We start from the raw sequence: 20,062 nt of genomic DNA, 5'->3' as shown, positions 1-20,062 counted from the left end.
GCACTTTAACCTGAAGACTGTGGCTTCCTTTACAATTTGGTCAGTCATTACATTCCTCATCTTGGCAACTATTTTGCCCATCACATCACAAATACACAAAGGGCTGAAGAGCTGTTGTTCTCTGATTCCCCTCAGCTTCAAAATGCATCTTACCTGATCTACCCCTTGTGGAGATCTCACATGTCAGTCGCTTGAAATATTCTGGAAGATCGGCATAGTCATCTCCATAGGAGATGACTTTAATCCCCTTGTCCAGCATGTTTTCTCGAAGCTTTTTGAACTCATCTACGTCTCCTCTCCGAACCAGCATGAAATGTTCTAGGTCAGATTTATGCTTGACCGCCTCCAAGAAAAGGGCCTGGAAAGTGGTGTCATCCACAGTCCAGCCGCAGCCCAGGAAAAGAAATGACTTGTTTTCGTAGAGTTTCTGAATCTCTCTCTGGAAGGAAAAGATACGACATATTGACATTGTGAAGATACACTCAAGGCAAGTCTGAAACAAGAAGGTCATGCTACGTTGAGCAGACTGTGATGACCAATTAACCAAGACTTAAGTGGGTTGGTATGTCCCATCAAGGAGTGTGATCTCTTGCTTATTGCTGTAACTTGATGATTGGTCTAAAATGTTATCTTTACCTGGCATTCTTCTGTAGGCTCTCTAATCAGGGTTTCATAGAGCTGGTGTCAGTGTACTGGTCTAGTAGTTTACTTATTTATTTTTTACGTTTTATATATTTTTGAGATGGAGTCTCACTCTGTCACCTAGGCTAGAGTGTAGTGGTGTGACCTTGGCTTACTGCAGCCTCCACCTCCCCAGTTCAAGTGATTCTCGTGCCTCAGCCTCCCGAGTATATTACAGGTGTGCACCACCACACCCAGCTGATTTTTGTATGTTTAGTAGAGACGGGGTTTTGCCATGTTGGCCAGGCTGGTCTGGAACTTCCGACCTTGAGTGATCCACCCACCTTGGCCTCCCAAAGTGCTGGGATTACAGGCGTGAGCCACTGTACCCGGCCAGTAGTTTACTTTTTTATTTTTATTTTATTTTTGAGACAGTCTTGCTCTGCCACGTAGGCTGGAGTGCAGTGGCATGGTCTTGGCTCACTGAAACCTCCTCTGCCTCCCAGGTTCAAGCGATTCTCCTGCCTCAGACTCCCAAATAGCTGGCATTACAGGCACCTGCCACCACGCCCAGCTAATTTTTCTATTTTTAGTAGAGACAAGGTTTCACCATGTTGGCCAGGCTGGTCTTGAACTCCTGACCTCATGTGATCTGCCCGTCTCGGCCTCCCAAAGTGCTGGGATTACAGGTGTACATTTTTAGATTTATGTGCCCAGAGGTCATTGGGCAAAGAGTAGGTCTTCATATATCTTAATCCTTCCATTTCTGGACCATATTTGCCTTTTTTTGTCTCATAAACTGAACTGTGAATCACCAGAGAAGATAATTCCATCGTTGGATTTGCTCAAGGAAAGGCATTTGATACTTAGAACATCAGTATGTGTGTGTGTGTATATATACACACACAAAAAAACACAGAAATGACTCTGCCTAAGGGATCACTCAATGTCAGAGATGGATGCAGTTATGGCAGATGTTGGGAAAGAATGGGTAAAAAAAAAAAGTCCCTTGTGCTTTAGACAATACATTTTCTCAGTCTTTTGCCTCATTATTTAAAGATGCTGGGCAGGCACGGTGGCTCACGCCTGTAATCCCAGCACTTTGGGAGGCTGAGGCAGGCGGATCACGAGGTCAGGAGATCGAGACCATCCTGGCTAACACGGTGAAACCCCGTCTCTACTAAAAATACAAAAAATTAGCCGGGCGAGGTGGCGGGCGCCTGTAGTCCCAGCTACTCGGGAGGCAGAGGCAGGAGAAGGGCGTGAACCCCGGGGGGGGCGGAGCCTGCAGTGAGCTGAGATCGCGCCATTGCACTCCAGCCTGGGCAACAGCGAGACTCTGTCTCAAAAAAAAAAATTAAAAAAAAATAATAATAATAAAAAAATAAAGATGCTATATCCTATATGACCCAGTCCTGAAAATAGCAAACAAGATTCTTAGAGCTGGGGGGCAGCGAATACTTCTGGTTTGAACATGTTTATCTGAACAAGTCATAAATGTGCATCCCAAAAGATCAATAAGCTTTTCACAAAGAGTAAGTGAGAATAAATGTGGTTAATTCAATATAAGCCCATTGCCATTTATACCAAGTCTCTTTAGAATGTATTCTCTAGTAGTGGTTGGTTTGTAAGAAGCTGTCTCAATTATTTCTGACACAGAGAGAGCTATTAATAAACCAAATGATGATAAAGGGTACTAATGTATCCTTTGTATGTGAGGATGATGCCAATGATGGCATGCCATCTGCTGGTTGTCAATTAAGTATAAACAAAGATCATAGGGTTTGACACCTTAAGAGAAGTTCTACATTTCCTGGGACAGCATGCACACCCACAAGTTAAGAAGCACAGGAAGAATGTCTGACTTTCCAGTTTCTTTCTTTTTTTAGAGATAGGGTCTTGCTCTGTCACCCAAGCAGGAGTGCAGTGGCTCTAGACACAGCTCACTACAGCCTTATATTCCTAGTCTCAACTGATCTTCCTGCCTCAGCCTCCCAAGTAGCTGCGACAGCATGCACCATGATGCCTAGCTAATTTTATTTTTGTAAAGACAAGAGTCTCACTATGTTGCCCAGGCTGATCTCGAACTCCTGGCCTCAGGCGATCCTGTCCCCTTGGCCTCCCAAAGTGTTGGGATTATAGGCATGAGCCACTGCTCCTAGCCCCTGACCTTCCGTTTTCACTTAATGAAAAGAAGATGCTCCCCTTTAAGACCTATGGCATATTTAGCGAGATTTCCCAGGAAGGAGTTCCTGAGACCAGCAGGATCAGCCCCACTCACCATGACTTCAGTGTTCCTGAGCACGTTCTGATATCCAGCTGGATGAAGGACAATGCCACTAGGGTTGGTGTAGACTCCATGAATATGCAACACGCTCAGCTTCCGCTTCTCCTGAGCCCACTCTAGGACCTGCACAACACACATATAGCCCAACCAGCTTGGCAGGGCTGAGCACCTGTTTAAAGGTCACAATGGGCAAGAGGCTGTTTTGAGGACTAGACTTCTGACATAAACTCTCTAGCTTCATGATATAGGACAAGAATGCAAAACCCGATGTGGTCTAAGTTTCCACTTCAGGAATGACTGTCAAGAATGATGGCAGCAAATTTGGTGATTTCTCTTTGAAAGTAACCATCAAAAATTACAATTTGTCATAATCTGCAGAAACAACAGGGACCCTTTACACTGGTGACATGCGTGAGAGCTATGGACAACTGCTTCAGTGACTGCCCCAAGAAATCAAGCCTCTGCATCCAGGCCCTTGTGTGGCCCCTCTTCGGAGTGACTCCAGGCTAACCACTGGCTTGCTTTTAGCCAATGGGATATTAGCAAACACACACAAGCAGAAGCTTGAAAAGTGTTGGCACAAGAAGTCTTACTTCTCTTGTGTTACTTTTGGAATCCAGCTGCCATGTGAAGAAAGTGAAGAAGCCTGGGCTAGCCTGCTAGGACATATATGGCCTGGCCAACTGCTTGCATTGACAGACATGGAAGTATGGTCCCCTTATATCACTTAGCCCTGGTGCGGCCATCAGATGTCTGCAGGTATGTGAAGAGGCTGCAAAAATCAGCAGAAGAAATGCCCGGCTGAGTCACTGAGCCCAGTTCGAATTGTTAATGTACTTTATCATGGGCAGATAAGATATTTGTTGTTATAAGCTACAAAGTTTCAGGGCCATTACTTGTACAGCAATAGAGAAGTGATAGAAAAATCACTTCAGTCACCTCTGAGGAAACTAAAAGGCTACTAGCGAAGAACAATCATTTAGACGACAGTGAATGCAATAGCCACCTGATTCCATGGCTCCATTTTCCCAAGGACTGGAGACAGCATACATTTATTCTTATCACATTTTGGAGAAATAGGCTATGAATCAGGAAAGTAGTCAAGAGGCACAGAGATTTAGAATTTGAATGTTACTAGGCCCCATTCTGACTACCAGTCAATGTCTTTAACCATTAGACTGCAACACTGCCCCTAATGTGAGCTGAAAATACAATGCAAATCTTGAGGCCCAAGGAAGAAATGAGAAGGAAAACATCAAATGTGATACCCTCAGCTTTTAAAAGGTCCTTATGCTTCTGATATCTATGAACACACTTGGTCATAATCTTTGGAAATTTTATCACAAATAGCATAGAAGCTACTTGAGCTGCTAGTTCTAAAATTTCAATCATTTGTTTGTTTGTTTTTAGACAAAGTCTTGGTCTGTTGCCCAGGCTGGAGTGCAGTAGCGCAATCTTGGCTCACTGCAACCCCTGCCTCCTGGGTTCAAACGATTCTCCGGCCTCAGCCTCCCGAGTAACCAGGATTACAGGCATGTACCACCACTCCCAGCTAGTTTTTGTATTTTTAGTAGAGATGGGGTTTCACCATGTTGGACAGGCTGGTCTCAAACTCCTGACCTCAAGTGATCCACCCACCTCGGCCGCCCAAAATGCTGGGATTACAGACGTGAACCAGCCTATTTATTTATTTTTGAGACATGATCTTATGCTGTCACCCAGGCTGGAGTGCAACAGTGTGATCACAACTCACTGTAGCCTTGACTGCTTCAGCTCAATCGATCCTCCTGCTTCAGCCTCCCAAGTAGCTGGGACCACAGGCAAACACCACCATGCCCAGCTAATTTTTAAACTTTTTGTAGAGATGGGGTCTTGCTATGTTGCCCAGGTTGGTCTCGAACTAGGCTCAAGTGATCCTCCCGCCTCAGCTTCCCAAAATGCTGGGGTTACAGGCCTGAGCTGCTGTGCCCAGCCCAATCATTTATTAATTAAAAAAATATTTACCAAGCACCTAACTCTGTCATATTTGAGACATGAGAGTTGTATTTGAGCTATGAGAGTAAGAAAGACTAACGTGATACCTATCCATGATACCTATCCAAGTGAAGTTACTATTCCTATGGGGTAAACAGTCAGAAAACAGATAAACAGCCAAGATAAAAACTGTGCTGGGTGTGGTGGCTCACGCCTGTAATCCCAGCACTTTGGGAGGCTAAGGTGGGCAGATCACCTGAGGTCAGGAGTTCGAGACCAGCCTGGCCAACATGGTGAAACCCTGTCTCTACTGAAAATACAAAAATTAGCCAGACATGGTGGCGGATGCCTGTAATCCCAGCTATTCGGGAGGCTGAGGCAGAAGAATCGCTTGAATCTGGGAGGAGGAGGTTGCAGTGAGCTGCGATCACACCATTGGACTCCAGCCTGGGCGACAAGAGCAAAACTCCATCTCAAAACAAACAAACAAACAAAAAAACGGCCAGGCACATGCCTGTAATCCCAGTACTTTGGGAGGCTGAGGTTAGCAGATCACCTGAGGTCAGGAGTTTGAGACCAGCCTGACTAACATGGAGAAACCCTGTCTCTACCAAAAATACAAAATTAGCCGGGCATGGTGGCACATGCCTGTAATCTCAGCTACTCAGGAGGGTGAGGCAGGAGAATCACTTGAACCCCGGGCAACAAGAGCGAAACTGTCTCTCAAAAAAAAAAAAAAAGGCCGGGCGCGGTGGCTCAAGCCTGTAATCCCAGCACTTTGGGAGGCCGAGGCGGGCGGATCATGAGGTCAGGAGATCGAGACCATCCTGGCTAACACGGTGAAACCCCGTCTCTACTAAAAATACAAAAAATTAGCCGGGCGTGGTGGTGGGCGCCTGTAGTCCCAGCTATTCGGAGAGGCTGAGGCAGGAGAATGGCGTGAACCCGGGAGGCGGAGCTTGCAGTGAGCCGAGATCCTGCCACTGCACTCCAGCCTGGGCAACAAGCAAAACTCCGTCTCAAAAAAAAAAAAAAAAAAAAAAACCCAAAAAGCTGCAAGTTATACTAAGTGCTACAAAGGAAATGGACAAGAGACTGGATCAAAAAATTAGTATCCAATTTAAATAGGATGGTCAGAGGTCTCTCAGGAGGGGGTCCCTAGGTTGAGAGTTATAAATGAAGAAGGAGCTGACCATACGGAATATGAGGGAGTAGGCGGAAGACACTTGGGCCAGAGAAAACTAGTCTTCATGGGGTAACTTTTCTCTAAATTCAATTCCCTTTAAATCCTGCCATCAAGGTCAGCAAAACCACAAGAGTGGTATTTCAGCTACCACTCTGGCAGGGGCAATACTGTAGTATTCAATGCCAGCGGGCAAATCACTTGTCTATTCAACTCTACTTAGGCTCTAAATTGGACATAAAGGCAGATTCCTGAGGAAAACAAAGTGTAGAAAAAAATTACAAAAATCACAGAGTAGGACAAATGAGACTTTAAGAACTCATCTCATTAGCTGACACAGATCAACATCTATAATTCAATAATTATGGTAGGTACAGTATAGACTATGCTAAAACAAAGTCAGCTGAGGTTTCCACTAAACATTAACCTCAAATCAGCCATCGCTTGGCCTGGAAGTTGTTCTTCCTATCAGTATAAAGTAGTTTTCATACATTTCCAATAGATGCCATAAAAAAAAAGTATCCTAAAATAGAACCAGTATTATCAATATTACACCACTCAGTACTGTCGAGTGCTGAAGAGATCTTACAGTTCAAATAACTTCCTCTAATCTTGCTTTACAACTGGGTGAAATTGTCAAAAGTCACAGAACTGAACACTTTTAAGTTCTATGCATTTTACAGTATATTGATTTGATCTTTAAAAAGAAAAACAAGAAAGAAAAAAGAAAAACCAAAACTCCAACCAGGGAAAATATTTCTCCTTTCTAGCTCTACAAAAATACCAATATACCAACTAGAAAAGAGCTTTTCTGATGAAGACACAATCCACTAGCCTGAAGAAAGGACCAATGCTTTACTTTTTACCTTTTTCTCATCAGTAAGGTCAAGGGATTCAAGCTGTTTCCCCTGATCTGCTGCATACAGTTCCAGGAGATTATCAAAATTTGTAGTTAATACGAGGGCTCCATTTTCCATCAGGTGGAGAACTGACTGAAGTAGCTGTTTTCCAGAATCTTCCATCTTTGACTCCAAGTCATCAAATACTTCATATAAACAGTCCTTGAAAAATGTGGATCGAACATTACTGGTACGCTGAGGAGGGATTTGAAAAAAGAAAATTAGTCCAAGGTGCATCGGTAGGTCAGTTGTTTTAGTTACAGCAGTAACAAATTTTTGAAGAATATTTTGAATTCAAACCAGATATAAAATATTATCTATCTCATAAGAACGTAATAAGGAAGATGAGATGATACATGCCAAGTGATTAGCACAATGCTTAGCACATAGCAAGTGCTACTATACTTCTGCAAACAAGTGTAAGCTTCCTAAAATAGGCATTTTTATAGAATGAAGAAAATAAACCTGGCCAAGGGATATGAACTTACTGTGGGTATTAAAGGGAAGCTGGGGTACAAAGCACAGCGACAGCTACCCTCTCATGAGGTGCCAGGTAAGAAGGCAACACTTTCTGTTCATCTTGCCTTATTTAGGGAAGTGCCACTGAGACCTGATTGTGATTTGGCATCTCCTCTCCTTTTTTGTTTTTTTTTTGAGACGGAGTCTCGTGTTCTGTCGCCCAGGCTGGAGTGCAGGGGTGTGATCTCGGCTCACTGCAACCTCCGCCTTCAAGCAATTCTCCTGCCTCAGCTTCCCAAGTAGCTGGGATTACAGGCGCCTGCCACTGTGCTCAGCTGATTTTTGTATTTTTAGTAGAGACGGGGTTTCACCATGTTGGCCAGGCTGGTCTTGAACTCCTGACCTTGTGATCCACTCACCTCAGCCTTCCAAAGTGCTGGGATTACAGGTGTGAGCCACCGCGCCCAGACTCAGCATCTCCTTTTCTAATCCTAGGTGTTTGTACAGCTGTTTATGAATTTAGGAAAAACTGCTTAACTTCTACATGCCATAATTCAGCAGTTCATAGGTTTATTCTGAAGAATATCCAGTATACAAAAGGTTAACATAAACAATTTTATACATTTTTTAAATTAAAAATTTGCATTTTGCAACTGTTAAAAACATCAAACACCAATCAGTTCTAAAGAGAATCCCCATGTCTTGTTTTGCAGATGTGAGGTCTGGCTATGTTGTCCAGGTAGGCCTTGAATTCCTGGGGTCTCAAGTGATCCTCCCACCTCAGCCTCCCAAAGTGTTGGGATTATGGGTATGAGCCACTTTTCCAGACCGCCTATTTCTTAACATACGGTTTACTTAAATAACTGCTTTTCAGATTCATTTTGAATACATGTAAATATCTCTGAGTACTAATGAGGAACTATAATACCAACTTCAGGTGGGAAGCTGGCTTTACAACTGAAAAGACAAAGTGGCCCTTGGGACGAAGGGAATTTGAAATGGGAAAGTAACTATGTAATGTGATATAATAAATATCTGATCCCTAGCCTGTCTGTGAAATGCCATTTGCTAGGGTTTGGACTGGTCCCCTAACGTTCATGTGTTGGAAACTTAACCCCAACGTAACTGTGCTGGGAGGCGAGACCTAGTAAGACGAGATTAAGTCACAAGGGCCCTGCCTCCATGAATTGATTGATGTCATTATTGCAGGAGTAGATTTGTTATCCTAAGTGTGTCAGTTATAAAAGCGAGTCTGGGCCGGGCGTGGTGGCTCACGCCTGTAATCCCAGCACTTTGGGAGGCCAAGGTGGGCGGATCACAAGGTCAAGAGATGGAGATCACTCTGGCCAACATGGTGAAACCCCATCTCTACTAAAAATAAAAAAATTAGCTGGGCGTGGTGGTGGTGCCTGTAGTGCCAGCTACTCGGGAGGCTGAGGCAGGAGAATCGCTTAATTCCAGGAGGCAGAGGTTGTAGCGAGCCGAGATCGCACCATTACACTCCAGCCTGGGCAACAAGAGCGAAGCTCCATCTCAAAAAAGAAAAAAAAAAAAAAGAGTCAACTACTATTGAAGGTCAGATACTTTTTTAGATTTGTTATAAAAAATATGGTGCTCTTTTCTTGTCTACCCAAATCACAAATCCATATGCCCTATGATCTAGCAGTCACATGTATCCTACAAATACAATTTCAAACAAATGAAATGACACATACGAGGTTATCACTGCATCGTTATTTTATTTTATTTTTTATTTATTTTTATTTTTCTTGAGACAGAGTCTCGCTCTGTTGCCCAGCCTGGAGTGCAATGGTGCGATTTAGGCTCACTGCAACCTCTGCCTCTCTGGTTCAAGTGATTCTCCTGATTCATCCTCCCGAGTATCTGGGACTACAGGTGCGTGCCACTACACCTTGCATATATATACAATATATATAATATATTGATAGTGTGTGCCTGTGAGTCAAAGTACGAAAGTGTGTGTGTGTGTGTGTATATATATATATAATGTGTATATATAATGTGTATATATAATGTATATATATAATGTATCTATATGTGTATATATAAAATGTATATATATATAAAATGTATATATATATAATGTGTGTGTGTGTGTATATATATATATAATGTATATATATGTTTTTTTTTTTTTTTGAGATGGAGTCTCGCTCTGTCACCCAGGCTGGAGTGCAGTGGCGCGGTCTCAGCTCACTGCAACCTCCGCCTCCTGGGTTCAAGCAATTCCCCTGCCTCAGCTTCCCGAGTAGCTGGGATTACAGGTGCCTGCCACCACGCCAGGCTAATTTTTTGTGTTTTTAGTAGAGACGGGTTTCACCATGTTGGCTAGGCTGGTCTTGAACTTCTGACCTTGTGATCTGCCCGCCTCGGCCTCCCAAAGTGTTGGGATTACAGGTGTGAGCCACCGCACTGGCAAATACGTACTATATTTTAACACCAGTTTTATTATTACACACACTGATAAAAAGGCCTGGCTATACAATCACATAATCATGGGTGTGGAACATATTTTCTTGCTTCTAAGAAAAAGAATACAAAAGGTTAAAACCTGGGGGAAAAAAAATCCAGGTCACTTGTTTTAATTAAGTATCTTTTAGACCTATTTAAGCTACTAAATCCTACATATCAACATAGGAAGGAAATATGCTTCTGCAACTGCATTGATTTCCTCAGATTCAAAATGGAAGTTTGTCTCTTTTTTTGAGAGAAGGTCTGGCTCTGTCACCTAGCTGGAGTACAGTGGCATGAACATGGCTCATTGCAGCCTTGACCTGCTGGGCTCAAGCAATCTTCCTGCCTCAGTCTCCCAAGTGGCTAGGACTACAGGCGCACATCACCACGCCAACTACTTTTTAATTTTTTGTACAGACAGGGTCTCACTATGTTGCCCAAGCTGTTCTCAAACTTCTGGCCTCAAGTGATCCTCTTGCCTCAGCCTCCTGTGTAGGTGGGGCCACAGGCGTACACCACCACACTAGGCTAATTTTAAAATTTGTGTAGAGGTAGGGGGTCCCACTTTGTTGCACAGGCTGGAAAGTTTTTTTCTCTTAAAGCAGATGACGCTAGAACTAAATTTCCCACCAGTGCCCTTTATAAGCAAAGACAAAGGAATGAAAACATAAACAGGGAGGCTCAGTAGTCAGAAGGAAATGCCAAACTCCCACACAACTTCTAAGGGCCTTTTCCCATTCATCTAAAACAGTGACCTTCATTTCCTTCTACCCTGAAACTTAGTAAAAACAAGAAACAAAAAATTGGTGTGGTAGCTCAAGCCTGTAATCTCAGTTTTTGGGAAGTTGAAACAGGAAGATCATTTGAGCCCAGGAGTTCAGCACCAGCCTGGGCAACACAGGGAAACCCCATTTCTATTTAAAAAAAGAAAGAAAAAAACCCTGTCCCCCCCCACAACCTGCCCCAGGGTTATTAATATTTCTAGTGCATCAACTATGTGCCAGACATTTTATATACATTATCTCACCTATTCTTCACAAAGCGACACAAGGAAGTAATAGCCCAGTTTCACAGGTGCAAAAACAGATGTTGACAAGTTAAGGGATTTGTGCAGGGTTCCAGTGCATTTAAGTGACAGAGTCTGATTCTAAAACCCAAGCTCTTTGCAGTGAATCTGTAATGTCACTTCCCCGGTATATGTTAAACTGGCTCAGTAGATAGGCCTGTTAACCCTGCCATAGTACTGCTGAGTTGATACTGTTAGATTTGACTCTTTTCTAATATGGGCATTTCCAAACACACACAAAAGTTAGAAGAGTACATACAAAACAAAACATAATTGCAATACTTCTATCTCACCTAAAAAATATTAATTCCTTAATATTAGTGTTTAAATTTTCCCTAAATATATCATTTTTATTATTAAGTTGTAATAGTTCTTTATATATTCTGGATACTAGATTTTTGTCAAATATGATCTACAAATATTTTCCTCCATTCTGTGGGTTCTCTTTTTTTTTTTTTTTTTTTTTCTTGAGACGGAGTCTTGCACCTGTTGCCCAGGCTGGAGTGCAATGGCGCTATCTCGGCTCACTGCAACCTCCGCCTCCCGGGTTCAAGTGATTCTCCTACCTCAGCCTCCCCAGTAGCTGTGACTACAGGCATGCACCACCACGCCCAGCTAATTTTGTATTTTTATTAGAGATGGGGTTTCACCATGTTGGCCAGGCTGGTCTCGAACTCCCGACCTCAGGTGATCCGCCTGCCTCGGCCTCCCAAAGTGCTGGGATTACAGGCGTGAGCCACTGCGCTCGGCCTCATTTTTTTTTTCTTTTTTAGAGACGGGGGTCTCACTATGTTGCCCAGGCTGAGGTACAATGACACGATCATAGCTGATTGCAGCCTCGAACTCCTGGGATCAAATGATCCTCCTACCTTAGCCTCCCAAGTAGTTGGGATTACAGGTGCAAGCCACTGTGCCTGGCTCTCTTTTCACTTTCTTGATGACAACCATTACAGCACTTACGTTTCAAATTCTCATGATGTCCAATTTATCTAGTTTTATTCTGTTTCTTGTGCTTTCAGTGTCTGATGTAAGAATCCTTTGCCATGCTGCCTTAGTTACTGTGGCTTTGTAGTAAGCTTTGAAATAAAAAACATTTGGGTCTCCCTACTTTGTTCTTTTTCAAGACAGTCTTGGCTACTCCAGGTCCCTTGTAATTTCATATGAAGTTTTAATTTTTTTTTAGAGACAGGGTCTCACTATGTTGCCCAGGCTAGAGTGCAGTGGTTATTCAAAGACGCAATCCCACTACTGGTCAGCATGAGAGTTTTGACCTGCTCCATTTCGAATCTGTATTGGTTCACCCCTCCTTAGGCTACCTGGTGGTCCCCTGCTCCTGGGAGCCCAGAACCCCTGGGCTCAAGCCCTCCAGCAATCCTCCTGCCTCAGCCTCCCAGGTAGATGGGACTACAGGTGCATGCCATGGTGCCTAGCTCCATATGAATTTTAAATCAGTTTGTCAATTTCTACAAAATCAGCAGCTGGGATCCTCATAGGGACCGTGCTTAATCTGTAGACCAATTTGCAGAGTATTCCATCTTAATAATATTAGGTCCTCTGATTCATGAACATGGCATGTCTTTCCATTTATTTAGATCTTCTTTCATTTCTTTCAATGTTTTGTAGTTTTCAAAGTGTAAATTCTCCATTTATTTATTTTTTGGGACAGAGTTTCGCTCTTGTTGCCCAGGCTGGAGTGCAATGGTGAGATCTCGGCTCGCTGCAACCTCCGCCTCCCAGGTTCAAGTGATTCTCCTGCCTCCACCTCCCGAGTAGCTGGGATTATAGGCACCCGCCACCATGCTCAGCTAATTTTTGTATTTTTAGTAGAGACGGGGTTTCAACATGTTGGCCAGGCTGGTCTCGAACTCCCGACCTCAGGTGATCTGCCCGCCTCGGCCTCCCAAAGTGCTGAGACAACAGGCGTAAGCCACCACGCCCGGCCTTCTGCACTTCTTTCGTTAAATTTATTCCTAGTTATTTTACTATTTTTGATGCTAAGTGGAAGAATTTTTAATATTTCATTTTAGTATTGTTCACTGCAAGTGTATAAAAATACTATTTTTATATATTGATCCTGGATTCTCCAACCTTGCTAAACTTGTTAGTTCTAATAGAGGATAACCTAGGGTCTTCTATAGACCAGATCATCTCGTCTGCAAACAGAGGCAGTTTACTTCTTCCTTTCCAATATGGATTCCTTTATTTTTCTTGCTTAATTGCCCAGTCTAGAACATCCAGCACCATGTTGGACAGGAGTGGGAAAACAGCCTTGCCTTGTTGCTGATCTTAGTGGAAAAAAATCCAGTCTTTCACCATTAAATACGTTATCTGTGAGTTTTTCATATACAGTCTTTATCGTGTTGAGGTAGTTTCCTTCTATTGTTTGCTATTATTCCTTCATTTGTAGAGTGTGGCTTTTTTTAAAAAAGTCATGAAAGAGTGTTGCATTTTGCTAACATGTTTTTTCTGCACCTACTGAGAAAATCATGTGGTTTTGTCTTTTATCCTATTGATATGATGTATTATATTGATATGCAGACTTTTTTTTTTTTGTTTTTTTGAGACGGAGTCTTGCTCTGTCATCCAGGCTGTAGTGCAGTGGTGCGATCTCGGCTCACTGCAGCCCCTGCCTCCCGGGTTCCAGCAATTCTCCTGCCTCAGCCTCCTGGGTAGCTGGGATTACAGGCATGCACCACCATGCCCAGCTAATTTTTGTATTTTTAGCAGAGACAGGGTTTTGCCATGTTGGTCCAGCTGATCTTGAACTCTTGACCTCAAGTGATCTGCCCACCTCGGCCTCCCAAAGTGCTAGGATTACAGGTGTGAGCCACCGCGCCTGGCCTGATATGCAGATGTTAAACCATCCTTTCATTCCCCAGAAGACTCGGACTTCCTCATGGGTGCTGCATTCAGTCTGGTTGTATTTTGTTGAGGATTTTTGTGTCCATGTTCCTAAGAGATCCTGGCTGGTTCGTAGTTTTCTTTCTTTTTCTTTTTTTTTTTTTTTTAGAGGCAGACAGGGTCTTGCTCTGTCACCGAGACTGCAGTGCAGTAGCACGATCACAGCTCGGTGGAGTCTTGAACTCCAGGGCTCAAGTGATGCTTGTGCCTCATCCTTCCAAAGTGTTGGGCTTACAGGCGTGAACCACTGCGTTTAGTCATTTTCATTTCTTCTGATGTCTTTTGTTTGGTTTTGTTATCAGGATAATACGGGCCTCATACAATGAGTTGGAAGTACTCCCTCCTACTCTATTTTTCAGAGTAGTTTGGGAAGAATTTCCTCTAGCCCTGTCAAGCAATAATCTACTTTCTGTTCTGTGGATTTGCCTGTTCTGGACATTTTATATGAATGGAATCATACAATATATGTCCTTTTGTGTCTGGCTTCTTTTACTTAACGTTTTCAAGGTTCATCCATGTCGTTGTATGGACGAGTACTTCATTCCTTTTTATGGCCAAGTAACACTGTATGGACAGACATTTTGTTTATCCATTCATGAGCTAGACATGTGAGTTGTTTCCACTATTTTGGCTATTATGAATAACGTTGCTATGAACATGAGTGTACAGCTGTTGCATGAATATGCTTTCCATTCGCTTGGGTATATACTTATGAGTGCAATTGCTGGGTCACAGAATCACTGTTCAACTTTTTGAGGAACTGCCAATCTGTTTTCCAAAGCAACTGCATCGCTTTACATTCCCACAAGGGTTCCAATTTCTCCGCATCCTTAATAACACTTATTATTGTCTTCTTGATTCTAGTCATCCCAGCGGGTGTGAAATGGCACCTTGTTGTGGTTTTGATTTGTATTTTCCTAATGACTAATGATGCTGAACATCTTTTTGTATGCACTTATTGGCCGTTTGTGTATCTTCTTTGGAGAAATGTCTATTCAACTACATTGTTATTTTAAAATTGAATTATTAGCCTTTATTAAGTTACAGTAGTTCTTTATAGATTCTGGATATTATACCCCTATTAGATATGTGATTTGCTAACATTTTCTCATTCTGGGAGCTGTCTTTTCACTTTTTTTTTTCTTTTGGTAGAGACAGGGTCTCACTATGCTGTCCAGGCTGGTCTTGAACTCATGGCCTCAAGCAGTTCTCCTGCCTTGGCCTCCCAAAGTTCTGGGATTACAGGCATGAGCCACCATCCCCGGCTCACTTTCTTGACAGTGTCCTTTCAGCCTAACAGTTTTTAACTTTGGAGAAGTCCAGTTTATCTATATGTTTTTTTTACTTTAGTTTTTTGCATCTTCGGTGTCATGTCTAAAAAACCACTGCCAGATCCAGTCATGAAATTTTAAATCTGTATTTTCTTCTAAGAGTTTTACAGTTTTAGGTATCATATTTAGGTCTTTGATCCATTTTTAATTTTTGTAAAGTGTATGAAGTGGAGATTCCATGAACTCTTTAAAACCTCATTAATTCCTTTTTTTTTTTTTTTTTTGAGATGGAGTCTTCCTCTATCTCCCAGGCTGGAGTGCAGTGGCACAATCTCAACTCAGTGCAACCTCCACCTCCTGGGTTCAAGCCATTCTCCTGCCTCAGCCTCCTGAGCAGCTGGGATTACAGGCACCCACCACCACACCACGCCCCACCCGGCCCTAGAAGCCTGATTTTTAAGATTTTAAAACAGGCTGGGTGCAGTGGCTCATGCCTATAATCCCAGCACTTTGTGAGGCTGAGGCGGGCGGATCACTTGAGGTCAGGAGTTCGAGACCAGCTTGACCAACATGGCAAAACCCTGTCTCTACTAAAAATACAAAACTTAGCTCGGTGTGGTGGCACATGCCTGTAATCCCAGCTACTCAGGAGGCTGAGACAGGAGAATCACTTGAAGCCAGGAGACGGAGGCTGCAGTGAGCCGAGATCGAACCACTGAATTTCTGCCTGGGTGACAAGAGGGAGATTCCATCAAAAAAATAAATTAATTAATTAATTAATTAATTTTCTTTTTTTTTTCTTTGTTTCGTTTTTTTTTTTTTTTTTTTTTTGAGACGGAGTCTCGCTCTGCCGCCCAGGCTGGAGTGCAGTGCTGCGATCTCGGCTCACTGCAAGCTCCGCCTCCTGGGTTTACGCCATTCTCCGGCCTCAGCCTCCCGAGTAGCTGCGACTACAGGCATCTGCCACTGCGCCCGGCTAATTTTTTGTATTTTTGGTAGAGACAGGGTTTCACCGTGTTAGCCAGGATGGTCTCGATCTCCTGACTTCGTGATCCGCCCGCCTCGGCCTCCCAAAGTGCTGGGATTACAGGCGTGAGCCACGGCGCCCGGCCCAATTAATTAATTTTCAGACAAAGCAAGACGGAGTCCTTTTATCCAACTCAGTTTGGTAAAATAAGGTGTAATTCCTTATAAATATTTTGACTTATTACCTCTAAAAAACACTAAAAACTGGTTTTGTTTCATCTATAAAATGATAAAGTTATCTCCAATCTTTGTGGGATTCCACACAAGGCATGGATGCCACAGAACACAGCTTTTATAGTAGTGATGCAGAAAAAAATAAATCCAAAACACAGTGGTAATTTGTACATATAAAGTCCTCAACATCATTTCTCTCTCACAGACACACAGTGAAATGGGGTTAAGATAACTGCCCTGAATAGGGTCCATAAATAGACATTGTGCAGAAGAGTCAAATGTTATAGAAACCTACAAGATGTAAATGAATATCCCTGTTACATTTGGCATGCTAGTTGTGACAGCCAAATCATGCTAGTTATGATAGTCAAATTTTAGGAAATTCCAAATACTGTGGCACATATAAGGGTACTCACAGGAGAGAGTTTCTGGATAAGGTCATGGGCAACATGGACCAGGTTCTTGTCTTCATGGAGACATTTCTGAAACTTATTGCTCTCCTCATCTTCTAAAAGATCAAAATCAATGGCAGCATCCAGCAAGGCCTGAATTAACCCCTTCCAGGATTTGAGAGCTGGAACTTGAGGCGCAACTGCAGCACTAATGCCTGTTCCAATCACTAGCACAAGTTCTCGAGGCTTCTTAGTTTTTAAGCTTGGAAGCAGCTTCCTATAAAAGCAAAACAAATGAGAGGATTGGAATATCCAATAGATATGAGGCACAAAGAAAGACTGTCTGACTAAGGTTATAGTTTTTAGCTTTTATAGTTGCAAAGAAGATGAATAGCAGCTTTTGACACTTTTCCAAAGCAGTTTAAAGAAAACAACCAGAATATTGTGTCAGTGCTTGCTGAAAAACAAGTCACAAACCTATTTTAGGAATCCCAAAACCAATCTTAAAATCAGTTTTCTCCTTCTTAGTTCTCTCAACCTAAGAAATTCCACTAACATTAGGCAAAGATCCAAATAGATTACAGCTCAGCTGAGTTCTGCCAACTAAATTATATTTTAAACCAGTCTTAAATTTCAAAAGCAGACGTTTGATTTGTACTCTAGCAAAAGAGGAAAGAACCGCGGGACAAATTAAGTTCCTATGATTGAGAAATGCAAAACATGAGGGGAAAGAAAGGCAATACAAAATGTAACTCTGAATTTTGTAAACATTAACCTCAGGCAAAAAAAAAAAGAAAAAAAGTGGCCAATAGAATTCTGAAAACACAGGAGCCCTACATATCTAAACAAAGACATTAACTATTAAAGGGACATGACAAAAAGTGAAAAACGTTCCTTTCTTACCATGATAAGCAGAGACAGACTTCTCTGTTCTGAGGCCCATATGTGAGACATGGGTGCTAATTTTTGTTTTTGTTCCCCTGTCTTTCATTCTGGAGACTATCCCCGCTTGAAATATGTTCCTTCACTTTAATTTTTGCTGATGGCATGTTCCCCTCCCCTGAAAATGGCTTCTCCCCAACCTTTTTGTCTAAATAATAAAATGGAGACGATCAGCATTTTGGCATAACTCAAGAAAGGAATAGCACTTTCAAGCCTTGGGAAACATGGTTTTGGGGACACAGCCTCTAAAATTGCTTTCCCTAACCCTAGCTTCTGCATTCAGTCATTCAACAAATATGAAAAACCGAGGCCAGGAGCAGTGGCTCACGCCTGTAATCCCAGCACTTTGGGGGGCCGAGGCGGGTGGATTACTTGAGGTCAGGAGTTCAAGACCAGCCTGGCCAACATGGTGAAACTACGTGTCTACTAAAAATACAAAAATTAGCTGGGTCTGGAGGCACACACCTGTAGTCCCAGCTACTTGGGAGGCTGAGGCAGGAAAGAAAAACCTGTATGTACCAGACACTATGGGAGTCATGTATCCAGGAACAAAATGGAGTCCCTGATCTTGAAAGATCAGTCTACTAGAAAAGACAATAATAATAGATGTTAGAAGCAAATGATGAAAAATGAGTTTCAGTTCAGAGCAATCAAGATAGTAAAGCATACACAAATCCACATAAACATATATACACGCACATAGAAAATTTCTAGGATTCACAAGATCTATAAATAGTGGTTAAATGGGGATAGGGGAGAATAAAGACTTTTTACTTTTCATTTTATACTGTTGTACTGTATTTTTTTATATAACATATAGATTTGAACTATAATTCCTCCTAATTAAGACTTCCAATTTGGCTAAGTGCAGTGGTTCACGCCTGTAATCTCAGCACTTTAGGAGGCTGAGCTTGAGCCCAGGAGTTCGAGACCAGCCTAGGCAACTTAGTGAGACCCCATCTCTACCAAAAAAAAAGAAAGAAAGAAAAAGAAAATTAGGCACATCTGTAGTCCCAGCTACCTGGGAGGCTAAGTTCACGGGAGGATCACGTGAGCCTAGGAGGTTGAGGTTGCAGTGAGTTGTGTTTGTGCCACTGCACTCCAGCCTGGGTGACAGAACAAGACCTTGTCTCAAAAAAAAAAAAAAGAAAAGAAAAAGACTTCCAGTTAAAAACAAAAAATTTAACAATTCTGTTTTATTACTGGTTCTTTGTAAACCACCAAATAACAGTTACTTTTTTTTTTTTTTTTTAGCAGGTATACATACCTAAAAAGTAGGCTAGGTAAAGATGACAGCAGACAACAGAGGTCAAAGGGCAACAAAATTTTACCAATTGTAATGCAAAGGCCGATTCTCTTGGTAGAATTTTGGGAATGTTCATGTACATCTAAAGGTAGAGGGGCTGGTGGGGCTAAAATAGGAGAATCAGTTACAAGCCTTTAAGAGTTGCAACTTTAAGCAGACTGGAGGTTTCCCTTCTGCAGAGGTTGACCAGAGGACTATATCTGAGAACACTGCACACAGCTGAGGGTGGGGATTAAGTAAAAGTTTGTATATAAAATATAAGATTTCCCCCAACTCTCCTTCCCCAGAGGAAGCTTTTCAGACTCTAGGAATCAACTCTGTACCTGCAGCCCTATCCCCCATCCAGTTAGGAAACGAGGAGGATTCCTCTTTCAGGGAAATGGCCAGTATGAGATGAAAAACCTGCAGATTCTGATAGGTGGGAATTCCTTAACTCTACCTAGAGTCTGGGACCAAGCCCCTTATGTACACGCAGATTCTCCAATTGGCTTTTTTTTTTTGAGATGGAATCTCATGATCTTAGCTCACTGCAACCTCCGCCTCCCGGGTTCAAGTGATTCTCTTGCTTCAGCCTCCCGAGTAGCTGGGATTACAGGCACGTGCCACCACACCCAGATAATTTTTGTATTTTTAGTAGAGACGGGGTTTCACCAGGTTGGCCAGGCTGGTCTCAAACTCCTGACCTCAAGTGATCCACCTGACTTGGCCTCCCAAAGTGCTGGGATTACAGGTGTGAGCCACCGCACCCAGCCTCTTCCATTGGCTTTTTAGTGTTTTCTCTTAAAAATGGGCAGACAAACAAGGGTCACCTCACATCTGAGGAAAGCTCCCAACATAACAGTTATACCAAACAAACTAGCAGGTAGAGAGAAATTTGAAGGAAATAAGAGATAGTATGGGAAGGAGGAAAAAAAATTAAAAGGAAACAATGATAGCCTCACATAGATTTTTTTCTTTTTCTTTTGTTTTTTTTTTTAGACAGAGTCTAGCTTTGTTCAGGCTGGAGTGCAGTGACACAATCTCAGCTCACTGCAAACTGCCTTCCGGCTTCAAGCAATTCTCCTGCCTCAGCCTCCGAGTAGCTGG

The 20,062-nt window shown here is 42.6% G+C and overlaps 1 protein-coding gene across 8 annotated transcripts in view; it reads right to left on the bottom strand.

Moving 5' to 3' along the window:
• FAM118B (family with sequence similarity 118 member B) overlaps window positions 1-20,062 on the bottom strand; it is a 51,728-nt gene that overhangs the window by 5,940 nt on the left and 25,726 nt on the right. For all 8 annotated transcript variants that reach the window (XM_032167855.2, XM_032167852.2, XM_032167854.2 and 5 more), the window contains 4 exons: window positions 16,753-17,005; window positions 6,932-7,159; window positions 2,903-3,031; window positions 154-439 (listed from right to left, as the gene is read on the bottom strand). In XM_032167855.2, coding sequence (XP_032023746.1) covers window positions 154-439; window positions 2,903-3,031; window positions 6,932-7,159; window positions 16,753-17,005 — 896 coding nt within the window. The remainder of the gene's footprint in view (window positions 1-153; window positions 440-2,902; window positions 3,032-6,931; window positions 7,160-16,752; window positions 17,006-20,062) is intronic.

This window comes from Hylobates moloch, unplaced genomic scaffold (assembly GCF_009828535.3).
Source record: "Hylobates moloch isolate HMO894 unplaced genomic scaffold, HMol_V3 SCAFFOLD_11, whole genome shotgun sequence".
NCBI lineage: Eukaryota > Metazoa > Chordata > Mammalia > Primates > Hylobatidae > Hylobates > Hylobates moloch.
This window is presented reverse-complemented; position numbering and strand designations above follow the sequence as displayed.